At 41.9% G+C, this 24,696-nt stretch overlaps 2 protein-coding genes across 8 annotated transcripts; one reads left to right on the forward strand and one right to left on the reverse strand.

Annotated features, from left to right (window-relative positions):
* The first annotated feature begins 472 nt into the window (after positions 1-472).
* On the forward strand, positions 473-11,061 carry LOC110530305 (kelch-like protein 20). Of its 5 annotated transcripts, XM_036985936.1 has the most exons (12): positions 494-610; positions 3,166-3,228; positions 6,069-6,249; positions 6,535-7,108; positions 7,615-7,773; positions 7,969-8,179; positions 8,368-8,551; positions 8,802-8,945; positions 9,139-9,272; positions 9,827-10,035; positions 10,218-10,324; positions 10,419-11,061. In XM_036985936.1, exons 4-12 carry the CDS (start codon positions 6,566-6,568, stop codon positions 10,501-10,503), a joined length of 1,776 nt encoding a protein of 591 aa, XP_036841831.1. In that variant the 5' UTR covers positions 494-610; positions 3,166-3,228; positions 6,069-6,249; positions 6,535-6,565; the 3' UTR covers positions 10,504-11,061. The 5 variants fall into 5 exon arrangements, with proteins under 5 accessions (XP_021468906.1, XP_021468904.1, XP_036841831.1 ...); XM_021613231.2 differs by lacking the exon at positions 6,069-6,249 and having other exon boundaries at positions 473-621; XM_021613229.2 differs by lacking the exon at positions 6,069-6,249 and having other exon boundaries at positions 493-610; positions 9,830-10,035.
* Positions 11,062-11,799: 738 nt separating this feature from the next.
* Positions 11,800-24,396, reverse strand: LOC110530306 (centromere protein L). 3 transcript variants are annotated; one of them, XM_021613234.2, is made up of 5 exons: positions 24,262-24,396; positions 13,736-13,904; positions 13,294-13,545; positions 12,644-13,195; positions 11,800-12,404 (listed from the first exon to the last, which is right to left on the reverse strand). In XM_021613234.2, the coding sequence occupies exons 1-5, from the start codon at positions 24,384-24,386 to the stop codon at positions 12,330-12,332; spliced, it is 1,173 nt and encodes a 390-aa protein (XP_021468909.2). In that variant the 5' UTR covers positions 24,387-24,396; the 3' UTR covers positions 11,800-12,329. The 3 variants fall into 3 exon arrangements, with proteins under 3 accessions (XP_021468909.2, XP_036841833.1, XP_021468910.1); XM_036985938.1 differs by lacking the exon at positions 24,262-24,396 and adding an exon at positions 23,511-23,662; XM_021613235.2 differs by lacking the exon at positions 24,262-24,396 and adding an exon at positions 14,333-14,445.
* Between the last annotated feature and the right edge of the window lie 300 nt (positions 24,397-24,696).

The raw sequence follows: 24,696 nt of genomic DNA on the forward strand, positions 1-24,696 counted from the left end.
GGAAAAATTACTTGTATCATGCACAAAGTAGATGTCCTAACTGACTTGCCAAAACTATAGTTTGTTAACAAGAAATTTGTGGAGTCGTTGAAAAACAAGTTTTAATGACTCCAACCTAAGTGTATGTAAACTTCCGACTTAATCTGTACATGCAGTGAAAAGTGCATTTCTACCCATCTCATCCTTTTCCCCAAACAAATCCTCTGGTGCCTCTTAATTGCCAGAAATATACATTTTCCAAATGTTTTTGTACTCCTTCGACGTCTATGGATACATTATATTTATTGTTTCCACGGATACAATGGTAACTTTTTGTTCTAATTTCCTGCTAACATAAATCGCTAAAAAACTTTTTTTGTATTTTCAATGGTGTGGAAAGTGTATATGCTAAAACAGTGCGTTTACGGTAAAGAAGATTCCCACAAACATGTATCCATTATTGTACAGTGCGCACATCGGAACCTTAGCCTATAATCGTTCTGAGGGGGACCTTGCTCTCCAGTGCACATTTCCTGTTGATTGGAATTTTATGGAATGTCAAAAGCGTAGCTTGTGATCATGCAAAGTATTTCAAATATTGGCTATCTGACACTTTGCTAGACGTTCGAATGTAAGTATAAGGTAAGTAGTGGTTTTAGACCTATGTTCTTGATCCAGTAACAATAGCATTTCTCTCCCGAAAATATTTGTGGTTAGCTAGCTAACTTAGCGATCAGGAAAAGGCTAACAAACGTTAGAATATTTCCAAGTTGGCAAGCCAGCTAGCTTGCTAAATGTTAAATACGCTATGATATAGACACAGAAATTTCACTGGATGTTTAAATGTCAAGCATCTGGTTGTCGTTTCCACTCTTTACCAAATATGGCAGTGAGAGAAGATGGAATGAGATGGACGTCTCATCAATTAAACATTTGATCTCAATACCGTTTGTTCCCAAAACTAGAATCTGAATCTCCTTGCTTAGCTCTGCCCACCCCTTTGCTTGGCTCTGCCCACCCCTTTGCTTGGCTCTGCCCACCCCTTTGCTTGGCTCTGCCCACTCCTTTGCTTGGCTCTGCCCACCTCCTTGCTTGGCTCTGCCCACCTCCTTGCTTGGCTCTGCCCACCACCTTGCTTGGCTCTGCCCACCTCCTTGCTTGGCTCTGCCCACCTCCTTGCTTGGCTCTGCCCACCTTCTTGTTTGGCTCTGCCCACCTCCTTGCTTGGCTCTGCCCACAACCTTGATTGGCTCTGCCTACCTCCTTGCTTGTTCCCATTGGACACAACAAGCTTTGGTCTCTTGGTTTAGTTATAAAATCTTTGATTTTAACTTAGACAGTTTGTTGTCCTAAAACCCGGACATTATTTACCTCTGGTTCGTTCAGCCATCCCTATGGGGAAAGAATATACCTTATTTTCAGCGTTTATACAAAAGCCTAAGGTTAACAGTGGCAGGCCACGTGTAACAACACCTGCACAGGATCGGTACATCCGAACATCACACCTGTGGGACAGGTACAGGATGGCAACAACAACTGCCCGAGTTACGCCAGGCATAGATCTTTTACATTTTGTTATATGAGATATCGGTCAGTTAACAATGCCTTTAAGAATTATGAAGCTTTTATGTGTTTTTTTTTATTACATAAATGCTTAAGAATTAATTAAAAAGTGACGTTAGCGGATGAAGATAATCTCATAGAACAAAACATACAAGATCCTCCTAAGCCTGTATTTACCACAGACCTTGTTTTTGGCATTTATCCAAAAACTCTACAAAAACGCCATTTCACCATAGGCTTTGTCCAACGAACCATAGCGGAGTTAGTAATGGTGTATTTTTGTAGGCACTATCTCTATCGCTGATGTTATCTTTTTACTAGTCTTTAAAATGGATTGCAGACTGCTAAATAAATATATGAATTAGTTAGCTAGTAAGTGTCAGTCATTTCCTAGCTTAGTTTGAGGTTTTGTCTAGCTTGTTTAGTTAGCTAGATAGAGTTCAATCTCATCTGCATCAAAAGTAGCCAGCAGATCTGACCCGCTTGCCTACAGCTGCACTAGGGTCGGATAGCCTTCATGTGTAGATTAAGACACAGCAGAGCCAGCGCAAGATATGGTTCAGAAAATGTAAATTGAGGGATGAGAAATGCATTGTACTCCGAATTGTTCCATTATCCCAGTTACACTGAGAAGATTGCACTACTGCTAGTTTTTTTGCAGTTGTTCAGTATTCTCTATGTAACAGTTGACCATTTGGAGTACAATGCATTTCTCATCCCTCAATTGAGGTAGGTTTTCCGAGTTATATCAATCAAATTCATTTATAAAGCCCTTCTTAGATCAGCTGATGTCACAAAGTGCTGTACGGAAACTCAGCCTAAAACCCCAAACAGCAAGCAATGCAGGTGTAGAAGCACGGTGGCTGGGAAAAACTCCCTTGAAAGGCCAGAACCTAGGAAGAAACCTAGAGAGGAACCAGGCTGTGAGGGGTGGTCAGTTCTCTTCTGGCTGTGCCGGGTGGAGATTATAACAGAACATGGCCAAGATGTTCAAATGTTCATAGATGACCCGCAGGGTCAAATAATAATAATCACAGTGGTTGTAGAGGGTGCAACAGGTCAGCACCTTAGGAGTAAATGTCAGTTGGCTATTCAGAGTATCTCTACCGCTCCTGCTGTCTCTAGAGAGTTGAAAACAGCAGGTCTGGGACAAGGTAGCATGCCCGGTGAACAGGTCAGGGTTCCATAGCTGCAGGCAGAACAGTTGAAACTGGAGCAGCAGCACGTCCACGTGGACTGGGACAGCAAGGAGTCATCAGGCCAGGTAGTCCTGAGGCATGGTCCTAAGGCTCAGGTCTTCCGAAAGATAGAAATGGAGAGAGCATACTTAAATTCACACAGGACACCGGATAAGACAGGATAAATACTCCAGATATAACAGACTGACCCTAGCCCCCCAACACAAACTATTGCAGCATAAATACTGGAGACAGCTCTGCAGTATCTTAATCTAAACAGGAAGGCTGTCTGACCCTAGTGCAGCTGTAAGCATGCTGGTTGAATCTGCTGGCTACATCAACATTGGTGTTATGTGTGTTGCAGTGGTAGTGACTTGTGCGGGCTAGCATCCCTCCCTATCAATGAATTGAAACTTATCCTTCCCTTGTTTTTCTATTCACAAAGGTTGGCAAAAAGTTGTGGGACCAAAATTTGTTTTCTGTGCATGGATGGAAAGCCAATGCGCAGGTATGTGATGAGCTCCAGATGTTTTTTGTTGTGGCTTGATTTTTTACAATTTAAATTAAAATTATTTTATCTGTCAAAGAATTATGTCCTTTGACATCCAATGACAATTGTGTCCTTGTTTAGTTCATCATTCTTCATTGCAAGTGACAGAAATTTGAGAGTAGTTAATTTTTTATATAGGCTAGATTTGTTGGAAATCTTCAAATCAACATGTATACAGTGCCTTGCGAAAGTATTCGGCCCCCTTGAACTTTGCGACCTTTTGCCACATTCCAGGCTTCAAACATAAAGATATAAAACTGTATTTTTTTTGTGAAGAATCAACAACAAGTGGGACACAATCATGAAGTGGAACGACATTTATTGGATATTTCAAACTTTTTTAACAAATCAAAAACTGAAAAATTGGGCGTGCAAAATTATTCAGCCCCTTTACTTTCAGTGCAGCAAACTCTCTCCAGAAGTTCAGTGAGGATCTCTGAATGATCCAATGTTGACCTAAATGACTAATGATGATAAATACAATCCACCTGTGTGTAATCAAGTCTCCGTATAAATGCACCTGCACTGTGATAGTCTCAGAGGTCCGTTAAAAGCGCAGAGAGCATCATGAAGAACAAGGAACACACCAGGCAGGTCCGAGATACTGTTGTGAAGAAGTTTAAAGCCGGATTTGGATACAAAAAGATTTCCCAAGCTTTTAAAATCCCAAGGAGCACTGTGCAAGCGATAATATTGAAATGGAAAGAGTATCAGACCACTGCAAATCTACCAAGACCTGGCCGTTCCTCTAAACTTTCAGCTCATACAAGGAGAAGACTGATCAGAGATGCAGCCAAGAGGCCCATGATCACTCTGGATGAACTGCAGAGATCTACAGCTGAGGTGGGAGACTCTGTCCATAGGACAACAATCAGTCGTATATTGCACAAATCTGGCCTTTATGGAAGAGTGGCAAGAAGAAAGCCATTTCTTAAAGATATCCATAAAAAGTGTAGTTTAAAGTTTGCCACAAGCCACCTGGGAGACACACCAAACATGTGGAAGAAGGTGCTCTGGTCAGATGAAACCAAAATTGAACTTTTTGGCAACAATGCAAAACGTTATGTTTGGCGTAAAAGCAACACAGCTGAACACACCATCCCCACTGTCAAACATGGTGGTGGCAGCATCATGGTTTGGGCCTGCTTTTCTTCAGCAGGGACAGGGAAGATGGTTAAAATTGATGGGAAGATGGATGGAGCCAAATACAGGACCATTCTGGAAGAAAACCTGATGGTCTGCAAAAGACCTGAGACTGGGACGGAGATTTGTCTTCCAACAAGACAATGATCCAAAACATAAAGCAAAATCTACAATGGAATGGTTCAAAAATAAACATATCCAGGTGTTAGAATGGCCAAGTCAAAGTCCAGACCTGAATCCAATCGAGAATCTGTGGAAAGAACTGAAAACTGCTGTTCACAAATGCTCTCCATCCAACCTCACTGAGCTCGAGCTGTTTTGCAAGGAGGAATGGGAAAAAATGTCAGTCTCTCGATGTGCAAAACTGATAGAGACATACCCCAAGCGACTTACAGCTGTAATCGCAGCAAAAGGTGGCGCTACAAAGTATTAACTTAAGGGGGCTGAATAATTTTGCACGCCCAATCTTTCAGTTTTTGATTTTTTTTAAAAGTTTGAAATATCCAATAAATGTCGTTCCACTTCATGATTAGGTCCCACTTGTTGTTGATTCTTCACAAAAAAAATACAGTTTTATATCTTTATGTTTGAAGCCTGAAATGTGGCAAAAGGTCGCAAAGTTCATGGGGGCCGAATACTTTCGCAAGGCACTGTAAATGTGTTTTAATGTAATATGATCGAAATTTAAGGGTTGTTGAGTTCAGAATGATTCTACAAAACTCTCTTTCAAAGATAATTCGTAAAAATTCAAATAAATTCACAAATCTTCATTGTAAAGGGTTTAAACACTGTTTCCCATGCTTGTTCAATGAACCACAAACAATTAATGAACATACACCTGTGGAGCTGTTAGTGTAAAGACACTAACAGCTTACAGTCAGTAGGCAATTAAGGTCACAGTTATGAAAGCTTAGGACACTAAAGAGGCCTTTCTATTGACTCTGAAAAACACCAAAAGAAAGATGCCCAGGGTCCCTGACATCTGCATGAATGTGCCTTAGGCATGCTGCAAGGAGGCATGAGGACTGCAAATGTGGCCAGTGCAATAAATTGCCATGTCTGTACTGTGAGACGCCTAAGACAGAGCTACAGAGAGACAGGACGGCCAGCGGATCGTCCTCGCAGTGGCAGACCACGTGTAACAACACCTGCACAGGATCGGTACATCCGAACATCACACCTGTGGGACAGGTACAGCATGGCGGCAACAACAACTGCCCGAGTTACGCCAGGAACGCACAATCCCTCCATCAGTGCTCATACTGTCCACAATAGGCTGAGAGGCTAGACTGAGGGCTTGTAGGCCTGTTGTAAGACAGTTCCTCACCAGACATCACCGGCAACAATGTCGCCTATGGACACAAACCCACTGTCACTGGACCAGGCAGGACTGGCAAGAAGTGCTCTTCACTGACAAGTCACAGTTTTGTCTCACCAGGGGTGATGGTCGGATTCACGTTTGTCATCGAAGGAATGAGCGTTACACTGAGGCCTGTACTCTGGAGCGGGATCGATTTGGAGATGGAGGGCTCGTCATGGTCTGGGGCGGTGTGTCACAGCATCATCGGACTGAGCTTGTTGTCACTGCAGGCAATCTCAACACTGTGCATTACAGGGAAGACATCCTCCTCCCTCATGTGGTATCCTTCCTGCAGGTTTTCCTGACATGACCCTCCAGCATGACAATACCACCACGCACAGAACGAGCAGTATGACTGCAAGACAGGAATGTCAGTGTTCTGCCATGGCCAGCGAAGAGACCTTGAGGGCTAGGGCCAGCTGAAGAGACCTTGGATTGCTAGCTGAAGAGACCTTGGATTGCACCCTAGACCACCAGTAAGTCATAGCCTAGTTGAAAGGAGATGTCTATTTTGGTACTTGGTTCTTTCACATCTAGACCTCAACTTTCCGTAGTTCAGACAGACATAGCTGATGTCTTTTTAGCTTAAGGAATTATTAGATCAACTTTGACACTGGCTCCCACCAATACCAATGTTGACATTACCAATTATTAACTTTGATTGGATTTTTGTGGTGGCTGTTTTTTGTGATAAATCAATGTTAGTGTGAATTGTGGATGTTTATCCCTATTCTGTCTGGCCTTTTGTGTCTGTTCTGCAGGGGTACCAGCGCACGCCCAGACAACACCGGAATGGACATCACCGCACGCTGCACACTGGGTGATCCCAACAAGCTCCCAGAGGGTGTGCCCCAGCCGGCACGCATGCCCTATGTGTCCGACAAGCACCCTCGCCAGACATTAGAGGTCATCAATCTGCTACGCAAGCACAGAGAACTGTGTGATGTCGTGTTGGTGGTCGGCGCCAAAAAGATCTATGCCCACAGAGTGATCCTTTCGGCCTGCAGCCCTTACTTCAGGGCCATGTTCACAGGCGAGCTGGCCGAGAGCCGTCAGACAGAGGTTGTGATCCGGGACATTGATGAGCGGGCCATGGAGCTGCTCATTGACTTTGCCTACACTTCGCAGGTTACCGTTGAGGAAGGCAATGTGCAGACATTGCTGCCCGCCGCTTGTCTGTTACAGCTGGCCGAGATTCAGGAGGCTTGCTGCGAGTTCCTCAAGCGCCAGTTGGACCCCTCAAATTGCCTGGGTATCCGTGCCTTTGCTGACACCCACTCTTGCCGCGAGCTGCTGCGGATAGCTGACAAGTTTACACAGCACAACTTTCAAGAGGTAAGATCTCTATCTTGCATACATGTGCGTCTCTGTGCACTCACTCTCTGAGGCGCAATCTACAAAGTGTTTCTTTGTCATTTAGAAAAAAACTATGTTGCTCATCTTAGCTCTGCTTATCAGAGACATTTTTTGGTTACTTGGTCTAGCTAGTCATTTGAAAATCCACACTGGTTATCAGTTAGTGAACTCCAGAGAGAGGTGTCCTTGAGTAATTTTTGCCCCACAGCCTTAAATGTGAATCCCAGCAATAAAGTTAATACCTTTTCTACATTGTATTTTGTTTTCTTTACATACAGTTTTAGAATTTCCATTAAGTTAAACCCCAACGTTAGGAAATAACTGCCACAGAACTTTCAGAATTTGGGAATTAGATGCTGCTGCCGGTTTAACTTGACTGCCTTACCATGCATCATTCTCCTGAGCACAGCCCCTGTCTTTTTGTGGACTTTGAACAGGTTTCACCTGATTAGTGACTTAGGTCATTTTGCTTGCTTTGCCCTCAGGTGATGGAGAGTGAGGAGTTCATGCTGCTTCCAGCCAACCAGCTGATAGATATAATCTCCAGTGACGAACTGAATGTGCGAAGTGAGGAGCAGGTTTTCAACGCAGTCATGGCCTGGGTCAAGTACAGCATTCAGGAGCGCCGGCCACAGCTGCCGCAGGTGATAATACCTGCTATATAAATAAATAATTGTATGAGATGGTATGTGGTGTTGCATTAAACTTGATATATACCTGTAGTTTTGATTCACAAAAGAAGGACTGAACACTAAGAACATGTTTAAAATCAAAAGTGTTTGTCTGTAACTTATTCCACTTGGTAAGTCATTGAGTTAGGATATGTTTTCTGGTTATAGGTCCTCCAGCATGTTCGTCTTCCTCTTCTGAGCCCAAAATTCCTGGTGGGAACGGTAGGATCAGACCCTCTCATCAAAAGTGATGAGGAGTGCAGAGACCTGGTTGATGAGGCAAAGAATTACCTGCTCTTGCCCCAAGAGCGCCCTCTAATGCAAGGGCCAAGAACACGCCCTCGGAAGCCCATCCGGTGTGGAGAAGTGCTGTTTGCAGGTTAGTATTTTAACTCTTGAACCTCGCTGCATTCTCTTAGTACCCATGTCTGATCACTTCTGCTATCAAAGGTATTTCAAAATGACAGTCGTGTACTTTTTCCAACATGTTGCCATTTAATATTCTAAAGGGTAGGGTTAGAAGAGACAAATTTGTACCAAGTTTTTTTTTGTTCTTGATATTCCCAGTTGGCGGGTGGTGCAGTGGGGATGCCATCTCCAGTGTCGAACGATACGACCCACAGACCAACGAGTGGCGCATGGTGGCTTCCATGAGTAAGAGGCGCTGTGGAGTGGGTGTCAGCGTCCTTGACGATCTTCTCTATGCTGTTGGAGGCCATGACGGGTCCTCATATCTCAACAGTGTGGAGAGGTTAGCGTTTCCTTCCCCGTTTTGAAAACGATGTCCACTGAGTCACCACCTTGTTAATGTTTATTTATAGGGCCTTGTCCCAAATGGCACTACATATGACCAGGTTCCACAGGGCTCTGGTCAAAGTAGTGCACTATATAGGGAATATTGGAACACACCCTAGATCTTATCAAAAGGCTGGTCTTCCTTCCATTGTTGAACTTCCTTATCTTAGTGTACTGTACTGTACTGAACTCACTCTCCACTACAGGTATGACCCCAAGACAAATCAATGGAGTAGTGATGTAGCTCCCACAAGCACATGCAGGACCAGTGTGGGTGTGGCTGTCCTGGGAGGGTATCTGTATGCAGTAGGGGGCCAAGATGGAGTATCCTGCCTCAACATTGTTGAAAGGTCACACTTACAATACATATTCACGGTTTAATTTGCTGTATTTGTCTTTTACAAATCACACTGTTTTCTATCATGCTGAGGCAAAGACAATTCATCTTGCAATACTAAGTATTATAACAAACCATTAACATGCCTCCTGAAATATCACAGAAAGCTGACTCCACTGAGTAATGTAATGCATGATCTGTTACAGATACGACCCCAAGGAGAACAAATGGACGCGCGTGGCCTCGATGAGCACCAGGCGCCTGGGTGTAGCCGTGGCTGTACTGGGGGGCTTCCTCTATGCAGTGGGAGGTTCAGATGGCACGTCCCCTCTCAATACAGGTACAGATTAGGCACTTAGAAAACAGTGCAATATCTTTCATTAGTCAACACGTAATTAACAGGGTGTACACTATTTATACAGATAATCCACTGTAGAAGCTTCAGAGATCCTAAGAAAAGAGATCCTAGAATCACATAATGTCCCTATAGTTCCCTAGAGATCTGGGTGGTCATTAGGCACCAAATGGATGAAAACGGACTGAAACAGGGAGACTATCTGAACTTGTCCAATTTAAAAAAAAAAAAAAAAAATGTTACCTTTATTTAACCAGGCAAGTCAGTTAAGAACAAATTCTTATTTTCAATGACGGCCTAGGAACAGTGGGTTAACTGCCTGTTCAGGGGCAGAACGGCAGATTTGTACCTTGTCAGCTTGGGGGTTTGAACTCACAACCTTCCGGTCCAACACTCTAACCACTAGGCTACCCTGCCGCCCCAATAAGAAACACTTGTTAACTTGCTACGCTTTATAGTGTACACTAATGAATATGACCCTGCTCTAACCCCCTTTCTTACTCCATGTCTGCTCTGCCTCTGCTCTAATCTTACCACAGTAGAAAGGTACAACCCCCAGGAGAACCGCTGGCACACCGTCTCTCCCATGGGCACCAGGAGAAAACACCTGGGCTGTGCAGTGTACCAGGACATGATCTACTCCGTAGGAGGCCGGGACGACACCACCGAGCTGAGCAGTGCTGAGCGCTACAACCCCAGGACCAACCAGTGGTCAGCTGTTGTAGCCATGACTTCAAGACGTAGTGGGGTCAGTCTGGATCTTTCACATTGATTTCTGTTTGGTTTGGGTGATTTATTTTAAGATAAAGAGGTAAAGTGTTGGACTTTTCAATCAAATCAGGTAATTTAGTCAAAGTTGGGTTTAACTAGCTAGAAAAAAAATATGTTGCTTTACACCTGTTGATGTTTGGAGCATTGTTTGTCTTGCAGGTTGGACTAGCAGTGGTAAATGGCCAGTTAATGGCTGTGGGTGGCTTTGACGGGACAACGTATCTCAAAACAATAGAGGTCTATGATCCTGACGCTAACACATGGAGGTAGGTAACCGCATGCAACAGGTTACTTGAGACATATTATCCCTAGAGGGCTTGTGTTGAACGTGAAGATATTAATTTCCTTCTCTTCCTCCAGGCTCTATGGTGGAATGAACTATAGGCGACTTGGAGGAGGGGTTGGTGTTATCAAAATGACTCACTGTGAATCACACATATGGTAGCACCTCCAGGTCAAAGGCCTCACCGTCGCATGTGCCTCCGAAAGAAACATTGTTTATCATGCAAGGAACGAAGTCTATATTAACTGTAACACAGCCATGTTATTGGCAAGCCAAGGAAATGTCTTGTGACTATAAGCTTTACGGTTCCTGTGTCAAGTCTGGAAGGCTTATCTTGGAGCCTACGGTTCATCTCTCTTCTGTACTTCCTGTATTATGACTTGACTGGCCAAGAGGAACTAACTCTGAATAGATCAATCACATGAAGTATTGTTTGACATCATGGGGGGAAAACCCTTAATTTCCTATTTTTTCGGTTACTGAAATGAATACTGCAGCCGCACTTTAAGATACAATTCAGATTTTTGCTGTGGTACCGGTTATATTATACCAACGTCTAGTTTCCTTTGAAATATTAAATGGGGCATGAAGAAGAATCTTCAGAGAACTGAAGGTGCAGGATGTGGTCTCACTGCTTCCCTTGATCCTCGTTGTGGAAAGTGGATGAACTTGTTAGGCAGTTGTTTAAATCTATAAATTAAATTAAATGCACTGTGATAATTTTTTGTTGCGGTTTTTATTAGTTTGACACACTGAGCATAACCTGGAGTTCTACGTTCACAACTGGGGTCAATTGTTGGTACGGTGGCACTTACACAATATTACAACTGTTTCATACAAGATTGTTGCCCATTTTTTGGAGTAACTTTTTTTTACCTTATAGGACACATTTGAGACAGTCTTGCACTTTAATCTATAAAAAATGATCCTTGAGGAATTAGTTGCATTGCGGTTCATCTAACACACAGTAAGGAATAATGAACTGGTTGATGTATTATGCACCCCTTCATTGGTGACCATGCAAAACAGATGGACATTCAGTAATATGCTTAGACATTTTAATTATGTAAACCCTGATGAATCTCATGTTACTGCTATTGAGCAAAATATACAATCATGCAAACTCACACGTCAGATTATGCAAGTAATTATTAGCCTGACCAAATATTTTGAAAATGTATCCCTACTAATTGGTCTTTTGACCAATCACATCAGATCTGTTTAAGAGCTAATCAGTGGCTGCATCTACACAGGCAGCCCAATTGTTTTCCACAAATTGGTCTAACCAATCAAGTCAACTGTGAAAAGCTCTGATTGGTAAAAATACCAATAACTGGAAAAAAATATCAGAATTGGGCTGCTGTTGTTAACGCAGCCTTTCACAAAAGTATGGAACCGTTGAGGGCAAATGTATGGGTGCTTTATTTCTCCCCTATTAGGTGACAAAATACCCCATGCTGTTAATAAAAACACTTTATTTCAAACTTTAAGCTCATCAAACAATTGTTTTTGAAAATGGAAATGTATTTACAGGTACTATTCTTTTTGGTTGTTACATCTCTACCGTTTAGGAAATCACCAGGCTTTCTTACAGTTTGCCAATTACTGTATCTGGACTGAAACAATGATATCTTCAGAACTGCCCAAGTTACTTGACGGTTTACCATGTATCAAACCTGATTAATCAACTATCACCCCACACTGACAAAACCAACATTTGCAAGTTTAAGCTGTAACACATTTACTTCTACACTATTGCGCTTGTAGTGAATAATATCTAGAGTGACTGAAACCACAGAACAATGGCAATACACAATCAGCAAAAGCGTAGCTATTTTGAAATGTATGCATTTGCCTTTTCATACAATACATGAATATATTAAAAAAAGTAAAATGGTTTAATTTCATATGGACAGTAATTTTGGGGTTATACAGGTATTTTACAAAACACAAACAAACATTGATTTGTGATGTCAAAGACAGTCTGCTTAGATTGGCATCTTCAGAAGAGCACATTCTGTCAGCAGTTGCAGGATGGTGGGGATGTAATTAGGGCTTGCAATCTGTGATGGAAAATGAATAGTTAGATAACGGATACCACATGTCAGCTACAAAAGGGTTATTTGGAAATCCATTCACAAGTTAAATACATACTGTATTAATTACATACAGTACAGACAAATTGTTCAACTTTTTAAGTGTGTGGCTGAGCCCATTTGAAATGCAAGTTACATGTTACAAATAGCCAGTCACTTGTGTTTAGACTAGATATTCACATATATGGAAAGGCCAACATATCTACCTTGATTTTTCCACTATGGTGAGAAGAACCCAAAGCCGTGGAGATCTGCATCAGTGACCCAGCGGACAAGTCTATCCTGAAGTGCCTGAAGAAGTGTGACTGCAGCCCTTTGATGAACCCGGTGACCTCATCAATGCTGATGCTGTCCTCTGTCGTGTCAACCTGCCGCATGCTGTCCCAAAGCTCCCAGGCATCTTGTGGGTGGACGGTGTACGTAACGTCCATAGGGGGTAGTGTTGGGAGAGTCCAGACCAGTTTCAGGTACTGGATGTTGATGGTGGGGTGGCACCCAGTCCATAGGGATGCGAGCCACTGGAGGTTGGTAGAGTTGATACCAAGAGGGCCGAAGCAACAGTCAAATGTCTTTTCAAACCAGGTTTTGACCAACACTGTGAGCGATTCTGGTCCTCTGGTGCAGAACAAAGGCAAACTGACAAATTCCAGGGGTAGTGATCGGAGATAATCCAAGTCACCGTTGACGCAGGTCAGCCAGCCACTCCACACAACCTTCGGAGCAGCATCTTTTGCAGAAAACACTTGTTTGGAGAGAATCTGTGATGAGAACAGATGGAAATAAACACCACAGTCAAGGGATTCCACCGAAGAATAAAGTATGAACTCCAAACTACATTTTGAGGAAAAACCCTTACCTGTATGAAAACTGTCTCAGCATCTTTATCCGTCTCTGCCAACCCAAGGACCACAGAAAAATTGACCTTGAAGCCCAACTCCTGACCAACTTCAATCGCCAGGCCCTGTTGCTTCTCTGATACCATGAAAGCTGATAGTTGCTTTGAGTAGGATTTCAACTGAGTGTGTCTGAACTGGTACAAAGGTGTGACATACGACAGCTGCCATTCCTTCTTCACCAGAAGTGCTACTTGGTCTGGGTCAACCTGTTTCTAGACAGCAAAGAGACAAATATTATACACTCAAATGATGTCTGATGTTTTTGTAGCCCTTCTTGAAGCCCTGCTAGAATATGTCAAGCAGGGCTACAAATCAAGCATACAGATTAGTTGACTCGTCAACAATGATGTATGAGAAGAATTGTGAATACAACAACCACATTGATTGGCCTTAGCTACTTACTGTGATATCACATGACTTTGGAGCCTTTCTACTTCTTGGTATTCTTAGAGCTGTCAAAAGGCCTGATGTGTATGTCAGATGAGTTGCTTCAACACAGCTTCGCATTGATTGCCTGTAACTCTTGCTCCTTCGTTGTGCCAAGGCATTGTTGCGTGGGGTCTCCTCAGTGCTGTAAAGAACAGATTATCACATTAGGACAGTTAGTGAAACATTGTATTATTTTACACACCATGCATACAAAGTTAATAAGAATAGGTGAAAATTATGAAAAGTAGTAGTTTGTGACATACATTTTCAATAAAACATTTATTTCAATAAACAGACTGAAAAAATGCATATTTAAATAAAATAATAAAACACAGGATGGTCTATTTAGGAATCAAATTACAGATATTATTATAAAACCTCTTAATTGTAAAGTCCCCTTGGGGACCTTATTAGATTTTTTTTTTAAATCAATTCAGTCTGGTATGAGAAAGTAACCCCTATCTGCAAAAGCAGGGTATCTTGGCTATTGATTGGTGCCTTCAAATCTTTGGTGCGATTTACTACCATATTTGGGCATACAAATTTATAAGGGAAGACCGAGCCGATTACCTCATTTCCAGATGGCTGCTACCTACATTCCGGTTAGCATTGTGAAGCATAAACAAAATAAACACAGAATACGTTGATACACACCGAAGACCGAGACTCAACAGACCATGAGGATATCTTATTTAACTGCTGCGTACCCGGGGTCTATTAGGGCGCACACTCAGTGAAGCATAGGAGCGCACAGGCATACATCAGATAGATCCTATATATGATTTCATTATCTGATAAACTTTTTCTTTCGCTGTGTATATTGACTGGATAAACTCACTGCAGTATTAAGCCTAACATTGAGCTTATGAATGATGGGCTAATATTCATATGCTTAACTGGCTATAGGCTACATCTCGAGCCTGCTGTTTGTCTTCGTTGTTATGTGGCGCAATTACGCACGAATATTCCTTTTAAATCTTGTCGAGTCCCATGAAAAGACAGTCTAAAAAAGCTTGTTGGACACTTATTTCGGTTTATTTTCTTTCGCCTACTAATAGCCTATTTGAGGAGAGATGTACGCTTGCTGAATGTAAAATAAGCTACAGCATGAACGAGCGGGGAGTAGGAAGGAGAATCCCATTTTTTCCTATAGTAGGCCCATCTTAACACCGGGCTAGATCCTAACAAAAATAGGCTTCCCATATGATTGGCCTGCTAAAAAGACAAACGGGGCAGTGAAAAAAAAAAAACATGATCATACATTCGGCTTTCCTGTCCTGCATTTAAAAAATATATATTTTATTAAATGTTAGGGTGGGTATGAATAGACCATTCATTATATGTGATCCAGTACCAAAATGCATCCCAAAAGGTTTTAGTAAGTTGACAGGCACAAATAAGATGATCTGCCGTTTCGATATGAGTTACAAAAAACAAAATGGTTAAAGTCAAAGTTACATCTCCATCTTATGAAATCGTTAGGCCTACATGGGTAAATGCCATTCATTGTTTTGATATGAACTTGTTTAGGTTTGGGTCAGGGTTTCCAAAACAGTCTTGGGGACCACCCTGGGTGCACGTTTAGGTTTTTGCCCTAGCACTACACAGCCGATTCATCATCAAGTTTTAATTATTTGAATCAGCTGTGTAGTGCTTGGGCAAAAACCAAAACGTGCACCCAGGGGGGCCCCAGGACCAAGTTTGGGAAACCCTGCTTTAGTTGATAAAGGAAAAGAACGGCACCTGGTTCTTATTCTGACTATATAACTTCTAGTGAAATCTAACATATTTCCCTTTCAAAGGTGGAGGGAAACACTGTAGTAAGAATATAACTAAATAAAACATACAGATAACCAAAATAATGGATTCACTTAAGTAAATGAGGGATAAAATGTATTTGAAAGCAGGTGCTTCCACAGGTGTGGTTCCTGAGTTAATTAAGCAGTGAATGTCCCATCATGCTTAGGGTCATGTATAAAAATGCTGGGCAGCACAGAGGAAGAGGTGAAGTGAGATAGATTTTGGGCCCAGTTATCTGTCTTCTTCAGCAGGTGGCGTTTTTATTTTTTTCACTCACCAAGCAAGTCAGTGAGTGTCGAATTTGGTCAACAAAATGTATGGCTTATTTGATAGAAGTTTCGTAATGCTTAGGTTGTTACGAGTGTACTGATGAGAAGGACACGATATTCCGGCAACTTTGAGAAAAAACTAGCGGAGTTGTGCCTGTTCACAATGTCATGACTGTTCTGAGGATCCGAATGGATCAGATCAGCTTGGCAATAGATAACCAGACCCTCTCTCACCCACAGAGGGGTGTGTGAGTTTTAAAAGAGAGATTATCATTAACCAAATTCCAAGATATTTACAGGTGGGAACACGTTCCAAAAGCAAGCCGTCATGGGTAGCAATGTTCAGATTTTACAATTGTAAACTTTTGGATCGTGAAAATACCATATACTTAGTTTTACTTGAATTAAGCACCAGCCTAAGATCTACAAGTGCATCTTGAAGCAATTCAAAGTCAAACTGCAGGAATGTAAATGCTTGAGCGAGTGATGGGCTGTGGCATATAGTGCTGTGTCATCAGCATAGAAATGAAAGTTGCATTTTTTCACTGAGTTACAGATATAATTTATGTATATAGTGAATAATAAAGGACCTAAAATCAAACCTTGTGCGACTCCTTTGTGAACAGTGACAAAATCAGATTGTTTAGCCTAAGATCTATCAATGAGAGAATTCTGAAACCACAAATGTATCTGAGGCCAACCCCAAGGAGGTCAGTCTCTTCAGCAGAAGAGAATGATCAACTGTATCGAACGCATTCGACAGATCAACAAACAAAGCAACACAGTTCAACTTCTTATCCAACAGTCTTACAATATAATTTACAACCAGTGTGGAGGCTGTGATAGTACTGTGCCCCGGTCTAAAACCAGACTGAAATTTGTTCAGTATGCAGTTGTCAGACAAGAAAGAGCACAGCTGTACATTTACCAATGACTAACATTTTTACAAGACAGCTTAGAGATTGGTCGATAAATATCAAGGTCACCAGTATCCCCACCTTTGTGCAGAGGCAGCACATAGGCAGTTTTTCAAATCTTAGGTATGACCCCAGAGGTTAACGTGAGGATACAAATATGAGTAAAAGCACCAGAGATAAGTGATGCAGCTCTATCCAGCAACCCTGGGTCAAGTTTGTCCATCCCTGTTGCTTTCTTAGTGTCTATGGCTAGCAAGGCATCAATAACTTTCTTCTCTGTGAAGATGCTTAGTGAGAAACCCTGACCATCAGCATACTTCATGCATAATCCCTTCATATGCATCTTTTCTTCCTTCATTTGTGGTCGACATTTTCTCAAAAAGATTGCCTGCTAAAATGAAGTGATTGTTGAAGGCATTAGCAATGGTGTTCTTATCAGTAATGAGTCCAGTATCCAACCCTATCTGATTTGGGAGTGTGGAGTGCATAGTTCTTTAATGTTTTAAGTACTTTCCAGAATTTGGCTGGATTCCCATAACAGTCATTTAAACTAGTCACATAGTAATCCAATTTTGTTCTTCGAACAAGTCTGATGCACAGGTTTCTCAGCCGCCTAAAAGTCTGCCAGTCAGAGCTAGAATACGTTTCTCTAGCCTTAGCCCAACGTGCAACAACTGTTGTCAGGTCGGGAATCTGCTTCTTGACTACTGGTAAAATTCCTTATTATATCAGTGACTTTAGCACCTGGAAAGCCAAGTGTGCGTGTATCTTGGATTGACACTTGCTTTACCACTGAGCTACTGATTAAAACGGTAGCTAGCCGTTTACCATTATTATTTCCTTCCGAAGCCTTTTGTACAGCTCCATTTTTATTCTTGGTTTTTCCAACTCGGCCACAACAGATCACAGGGATTAGAGCTCCAGGCGCAAACACAGCGCAGGCAGAAGAATCATCATCCAGATCAGACGACCGCGGACCTGAAGGTGCTGGAACGTCAAGATTAGAGGTTGACCGATTAATCGGAATGGCCGATTAATTAGGACCGATATCAAGTTTTCATAACAATCGGAAATCTGTATTTTTGGGCGCCGATTTTGCAGATTTCTTAAAAAAAAAAAACTTTATTTAACTAGGCAAGTCAGTTAAGAACACATTCTTATTTTTAATGAAGGCCTAGGAACGGTGGGTTAACTGCCTTGTTCAGGGGCAGAACGACAAATTTTCACCTTGTCAGCTCAGGGGATTCAATCTTGCAACCTTACAGTTAACTAGTCCAACGCTCTAACCACCTGCCTCTCAATGCACTCCACGAGGAGCCTGCCTGTTACGCGAATGCAGTAGAAGCCAAGGTAAGTTGCTAGCTAGCATTAAACTTATCTTATAAAAAACAATCAATCAATCATAATCACTAGTTATAACTACACATGGTTGATGATATTACTAGGTTATCTAGCGTGTCCTGCGTTGCATATAATCGATGCAACGCTGGGGGATGATTTAACAAAAGCGCATTTGCGAAAAAAGCACTATCGTTGGACGACTGTACCTAACCATAAACACCAATGCCTTTTTAAAAATCAATACACAGAAGTATATATTTTTAAACCTTCATATTTAGCTAAAAGAAATCCAGGTTAGCAGGCAATATTAACCAGGTGAAATTGTTTAATTTCTCTTGCGTTCATTGCACGCAGAGTCAAGGTATATGCAACAGTTTGGGCAGCCTGGCTCATTGCGAACTAATTTGCCAGAATTTTACGTAATTATGACATAACATTGAAGGTTGTGCAATGTAACAAGAATATTTAGACTTCGGGATGCCACCCGTTAGATAAAAATACCGAACGGTTCCGTATTTCACTGAAAGAATAAAGGTTTTGTTTTCGAAATGATAGTTTCCGTATTCGACCATATTAATGACCAAAGGCTTGTATTCCTGTGTGTTATTATGTTATAATTAAGTCTATGATTTGATAGAGCAGTCTGAGTGATGGTAGGCAGCAGCAGGTTTGTAAGCATTCATTCAAACAGCACATTCGTGCGTTTTGCCAGCAGCTCAAGTTTTGCTAACTTTCATATGTTCTCATGTTCTGAGCAAGGAACTTAAACGTTAGCTTTTTTACACGGCACATATTTTTGCATTATTTAAACCAAATTGTACATGTTTCATTATTTATTTGAGGCTAAATAGATTTTTATTGATGTAATATATTAAGTTAAAAGTGTTCATTCAGTATTGTTGTAATTGTCGTTATTACAAATAAATGTAAAAAAATGTAAAAATAAATAAATAATAAAAATCGGTATCTGCTTTTTTGGTCCTCCAATAATCGGTATCAGCATTGAAAAATCATAATCGGTCGACCTCTAGTCAAGATCCAAAGCAGCAAAGCTGTTTGACGTCTAGAGAACACTTATTGCTTCCGTTGCTGTCGAGGGTTGAGATAGAGGTCCTCGCTGGCATTGAGTCCCACGCCGTACCGCTTGGTCCACAAAGGAGCCGCTAGCTGTAGCCTCTGGAGAAGAACCAGCATCCCCGAACTGCAATGGCCAATCCAATGACGATAGTCTGCCTGATGGCGAGACCCCCCTCAGCTTGGTGTTGTTTGCTGCCAATGGAGTGGAGAACGAGAAGGTAGAAGGACGTGGCTTCCCCAATAGCTGGTGCAAATTATCGATTTGTTTACTCAAAGTAGCAATTTCTTCTCTATAGCGGTTAGCAGGCAAATGCTACATTGGAAGTTTAGGTGTTTTTCTTTATCTCGGAACTGGCCGAAATAGACACAGCGCCGGCATCTTATATATTGCTTGTGCAATCCAACATCCTTTATCGTGCGAGAAAATCAGTACTCTCTGAAACTAGAGAAATGTGACTACACAGTGTGTACAAAACAGTACTAGACAGACCCATGCTGAGCCAATGTAGGCACTATATCAGTGGGAGAGGTTTCCACTGTGTAGGGCTAAGTGGACCCATGTAGTGGCACCCATGGCGAGGTACGTAAAAAAAAAAACTCAAGGCCCTAAAACCAAATGTTCTCAGCTACTCTACCCTTACCTCTAACTTAGGTGTTGTTTTATATACATATTTGTGCTGACAATACCTGTACGATGAGGTTAAGGTAAAGAGGAGATAACTTCATGGGAAGTTTAGAAATGTCAATGAAAAATATATAAGCCACCAAAAAAAAAACATTCACATTTTCAAATAAAACTGTAACTATTTTAATTTGATGGTACCATTCATTGGATCAAATTAGAGCTCGCCAGATTGTAGTCCTAAAAAAACAAATGAGTTACCTCTGGTTACCTCCATTCCTATGGGGGGAAGAAAATGTGTTTTGGGATAAACGGCAAAAATAAGGCCTGAGATTAACACAGATTTAGGAGAGTTAATAAATTTTGTTCCAAGAGATGTCATTCAGTTAACATGACCTTTATTAACTTTGAAGCCTTTATCTGCTTGTTTTCATTACATAATTAAATGATTCAAAATTCACAGGAAGTGACGTTAGCTGATGAACAAATAGAACAAAATGTTAAGCCCTCCGACAAACCATCAGAAAGGGCAAAGCATCAATGCAAGACTAAGAGCAAATCCTACTACACCGGCTTTGACGCTCTTCAGATGTGGCAGAGTTTGCAAACTATCACGGATTACAAAGAGAAACCCAGCCACGAGCTGCCCAGTGACACGAGCCAAGTGCAAAAAGTTCCCTCAGCGCTCACAACAAGCAAACTCTGACAAAAGTCCCTCTATTTCCATTTGAGGTGAAAATGATGAATCAGACACCTTATCGATAGCAACAGCTCATGGTCCTTCTGGAATCAGATGTTTTTTTGGCTCAATGGAGGAACATGCTGATGAATGTCTTCCTCGAGCTGTGTATGCAACTGGTTCACCTCTGATGCTCACATGCAATGTGTATTGGAAGAGATTTCTGAAATGTTCTTTGCCCAGCACACACCCCTCTACTGATTTACTGATTTGCTGGATGCAGAGTTCAACAGAGTTCAAGTGAAGGTCAAGCAAATCATAGAGAAAGCAGACTCTGATGGGTGGTCGAATGTTTGTGGGCAAGGAATAATTAACAAAATCATCTCCACCCCTCAACCAGTATTCTACAACAGCACAGACAAGGGACAACAGACACGCCGGTCTCTACATTGCAGATAAGCTGAAGGCAGTCATTAATGACCTTGGACCACAGAAGGTATTTGCACTGGTGACAGACAATGCTGCAAACATGAAGGCTGCTTGGTCTAAAGTGGAGGAGTCCTACCCTCACATCACACCCATTGGCTGTGCTGCTCATGCATTGAATATTTTCCTCAAGGACATCATGGCACTGAAAACAATGGATACACTCTACAAGAGAGCCAAGAAAATGGTAAGGTATGTGAAGGTTCATCAAGTTATAGCAGCAATCTACCTCACCAAGCAAAGTGAGAAGAATAAGAGCACCACATTGAAGCTGCCCAGCAACACCCGTATGGGTGGTGTTGTCATCATGTTTGACAGTCTCCTGGAGGGAAAGGGGTCTCTCCAAGAAAAGGCCATATCACAGTCTGCCGATATGAACAGCCCCATCAAGAGCATCCTCCTGGATGATGTATTTTTGGAGTGAGTGGTAAGCAGCCTGACACTCCTGAAACCTATAGCAGTAGCCATTGCATGGATTGTGGGAGACAATGCCATCCTGTCTGATGTTCAGACTCTGCTTGTAGATGTAAGATAAGAAATCCGTACTGCCCTGCCCACTTCACTGTTGCTCCAAGCAGAGGAAACTGCAGTTCTGAAATGCATCAAAAAGAATGAAGACTTCTGCCTGAAGCCAATACACGCCGCAGCGTACATGTTGGACCCCAAGTATGCTGGCAAGAGCACCCTGGCTGATGCAGAGATCAACAAGGCTTATGGTGTCATCACTACCTTGTCTCACCACCTTGGCCTGGATGAGGGCAAGGTTCTTGGCAGTCTGGTGAAGTACACTTCCAAGCAAGGGCTTTCCACTAGATATGGTGGAAGGGACTTTGTGGATCTGAGGCTCTTTCCCCATGTTGCCTCCATCATCCTCCAAATACCACCAACATCAGCCGCCTCAGAGCGCAACTGGTCCTTGTTTGGGAACACACACACCAAAGCACGCAACAGGCTGACCAATACAAGGGTTGAAAAATTGGTGGCCATCCAGGCAAATTTGAGGCTTTTTGAGCCTGACAACTTGCCATCCTCAACAAGATTGGAAAGTGACAGTGAAGACGAGGCCTGAAAGTCTGATGTTCAAGAGGTGGACATTGAGGGGGTCCAGGAAGAAGACATGGAAGCCTGACAGGAAGACAACCAATGCTTTCGTTTCTAGACTATCATTTTACAGATGTATGTTGAAAATGTTTTTGGGAGATGCGATGGATCATTCAATATTCCCTTTCTTTTGTTTTTCAGTAAATTCATCCCATGTGAATAGTCAACTCAACTAAAGTTACATTCGTACCTAAATAGTTTTTTTTCTATTGGAAGGATTTGCAATTATGTCTGCTTATGACAAGGTAAAAGGTTTATGTTTTTCTTCACATAAATATATCCAATATAAAAAAGAAACATTTAAATAGTATTAATTATAACTTACATATATATCCATTAATTCCAAAATATTACCGTTAATTCCCACGGAAAGTTTCCACCTCTGAATATTCCCCAAATTGTGCAACCCTATACACGTCACTGACAATCTGAAATGGTCCAACCACACAGACAGTTTGATGAAGGAGGCTGAAGAAATGTGGCTTTGTCCCTAAGACCCTCACAAACTTTTACAGATCTGCAATTGAGAGAATCTTATCGGGCAGTATCACCGCCTGGTACGGCAACTGCACAGCACGCAACAGCAGGGCTCTCCAGAGGGTGTTGCGGTCTGCCCAAAGCATCACCGGGGGCACACTGCCTGCCCTCCAAGACACCTACAGCACCCGATGTCACAGGAAGGCCAAAAAGATCATCAACCACCCAAGCCACAGCCTGTTCACCCCGCTACTATGCAGAAGGCGAGGTCAGTACAGGTGCATCAAACCTGGGACCGAGAGACTGAAAAACAGCTTCTATCACAAGATGTTCAGACTGTTAAATAGCCATCACTAGCCGGCTACCACCCGGTTACTCAACACTGCACCTTAGAGGCTTGATGGGCTGCATCACCGCTTGGTATGGCAACTGCTTGGCATCTGACCACAAGGCGCTACAGTGTAGTGCGTACGGCCCAATACATCACTGGAGCCGAGCTCCCTGACACCCAGGACCTCTATACCAGGCGGTGTAAGAGGAAGACTTTAAATTGTCAAAAACTCCAGCCACCCAAATCATAGACTGTTCTTTCTGCAACCGCACCCTGCATGGCACCAATGCATCAAGTCTGTAATCAACAGGACCTTGAACAGCTTCTAGCCCCAAGCCATAAGACTGCTAAATAGTTTACCAAATAGCTACCTGGACTATGTGCATGGACCCTTTTTGCATTAACTTTGACTCATTACATACGTTGCTGCTACTGTATCTGTAAATATTTATACAAAGTTATGTACATATCTACTTCTTACTCTAGCTCTTAATCATGACTTAAGTTCCATAAAAATTACACATAAGAGTCATTGGACAAAGGTGTCTTCCGTATGGGGGAATTTTGTTAAGAGCCCATTGCTCGGTCTGAACATTAACATGCATCGCTTGTAAATAATAATAAAAATAATAAAAAATAAAAACTTACATTGATACACACTTTTATAGTGTTACAGTTCCCTCACGGCCATATCTCCATGGTATTTTACCGCCTGTGTTAATTAGCCATCTAGCATGTGCATGTTCTGAACACCCGTGTGTAATAGAAGAAGGTTGCCAAAAACATGTCACTGAAAAATACTTTCGGCTGCAACTGTGATAAAGACAGTTAAAACAATGTACAGTACAGTCCCGGTACCCAATGTATATAGCCAAGTCATCATTTCTCTGTTACGGTTATTATTACATGTTTCACATTTCAATTATTTTCTCAATTTCGCCATTAGTCTCTACGCCTGTTGTTTGTGAAGCATGTGACGAATAACATTTGGATTTGAGCGTATAAGAGCTTCTAAGCCCGTTTATGAACAGGGTGGTTCGAGCCCTGAATGCGGATTGACTGACACCCGTGGTATACGGTCTTATAAACCACGGCTATGACAAAACATGTATTTTTTTTACTGCTCTAATTACACTGGTAACCAGTTTATAATAGCAATTAGGCATCTCATGGCTTGTGTCCCTATGCATAACGAGCATGGCCTTGTTCTTTGTCAAAAGGGGCTGCTGACGCTAGCTGGCAAGCTTTGTTTTGGCAAAGCAGACGCTGTTTTGATACGATCTCGTTTTCCTCGCTGACCAACAGCTTAGTTAACAATCTTTTTATATGCTAACCTCGATAACATAGCTGTCTTTCGAAATTAATTAATAATAGGTAAGAAAGTGGACTATATTTGTACCTTTTTCGTTCCTCCATCACTGAAAAAAATAACACCGGCAAAGTCAGGAAGTGGATTTGAACTTCGCGCTTTCCCATGATGCAACTGGAATCTTGATAAGGAAATGTAGTCAAGTACAGCATCATTCAACATTTTAGCCGAATTCCAGATTTATGTTCACTCGGCAATTATGCCGAATAATTCATGGATCCACATCTAAAAATCTAGTTATATTTTCATACAGCTGAATCTTCAAATGCTCGCATGATATTTTGTAGCATAAAGAATACAAATATTGTAATATATCTTTATCGTCGTTTGACTACTTTGGCCAGAAATAGAACACTCTCCTCCGCAATGTGTTACACAAATGACTGATCTGTAAATCCAAAGAATGGACACACCAAAAAGTAACTGTCGGAACCAAGCACATCCACATTTATTGAGTTTTGTCAA

This window comes from Oncorhynchus mykiss, chromosome 8, assembly GCF_013265735.2.
Source record: "Oncorhynchus mykiss isolate Arlee chromosome 8, USDA_OmykA_1.1, whole genome shotgun sequence".
NCBI classification, from domain to species: domain Eukaryota; kingdom Metazoa; phylum Chordata; class Actinopteri; order Salmoniformes; family Salmonidae; genus Oncorhynchus; species Oncorhynchus mykiss.

Excerpts from the sequence above, each read along its gene's own strand:
- LOC110530305 (XM_021613228.2), top strand. Across the intron at positions 7,109-7,614 it reads CACAGCACAACTTTCAAGAG|GTGATGGAGAGTGAGGAGTT; the intron begins GTAAGATCTCTA and ends CTTTGCCCTCAG. Across the intron at positions 8,552-8,801 it reads TATCTCAACAGTGTGGAGAG|GTATGACCCCAAGACAAATC; the intron begins GTTAGCGTTTCC and ends TCTCCACTACAG.
- LOC110530306 (XM_021613234.2), bottom strand. The coding sequence starts at position 24,386 with ATGATGCTGTACTTGACTACATTTCCTTATCAAGATTCCAGTTGCATC. Across the intron at positions 13,905-24,261 it reads GTGATGGAGGAACGAAAAAG|CACTGAGGAGACCCCACGCA; the intron begins GTACAAATATAG and ends TGTTCTTTACAG. Across the intron at positions 13,546-13,735 it reads CAAAGTCATGTGATATCACA|AAACAGGTTGACCCAGACCA; the intron begins GTAAGTAGCTAA and ends TTTGCTGTCTAG.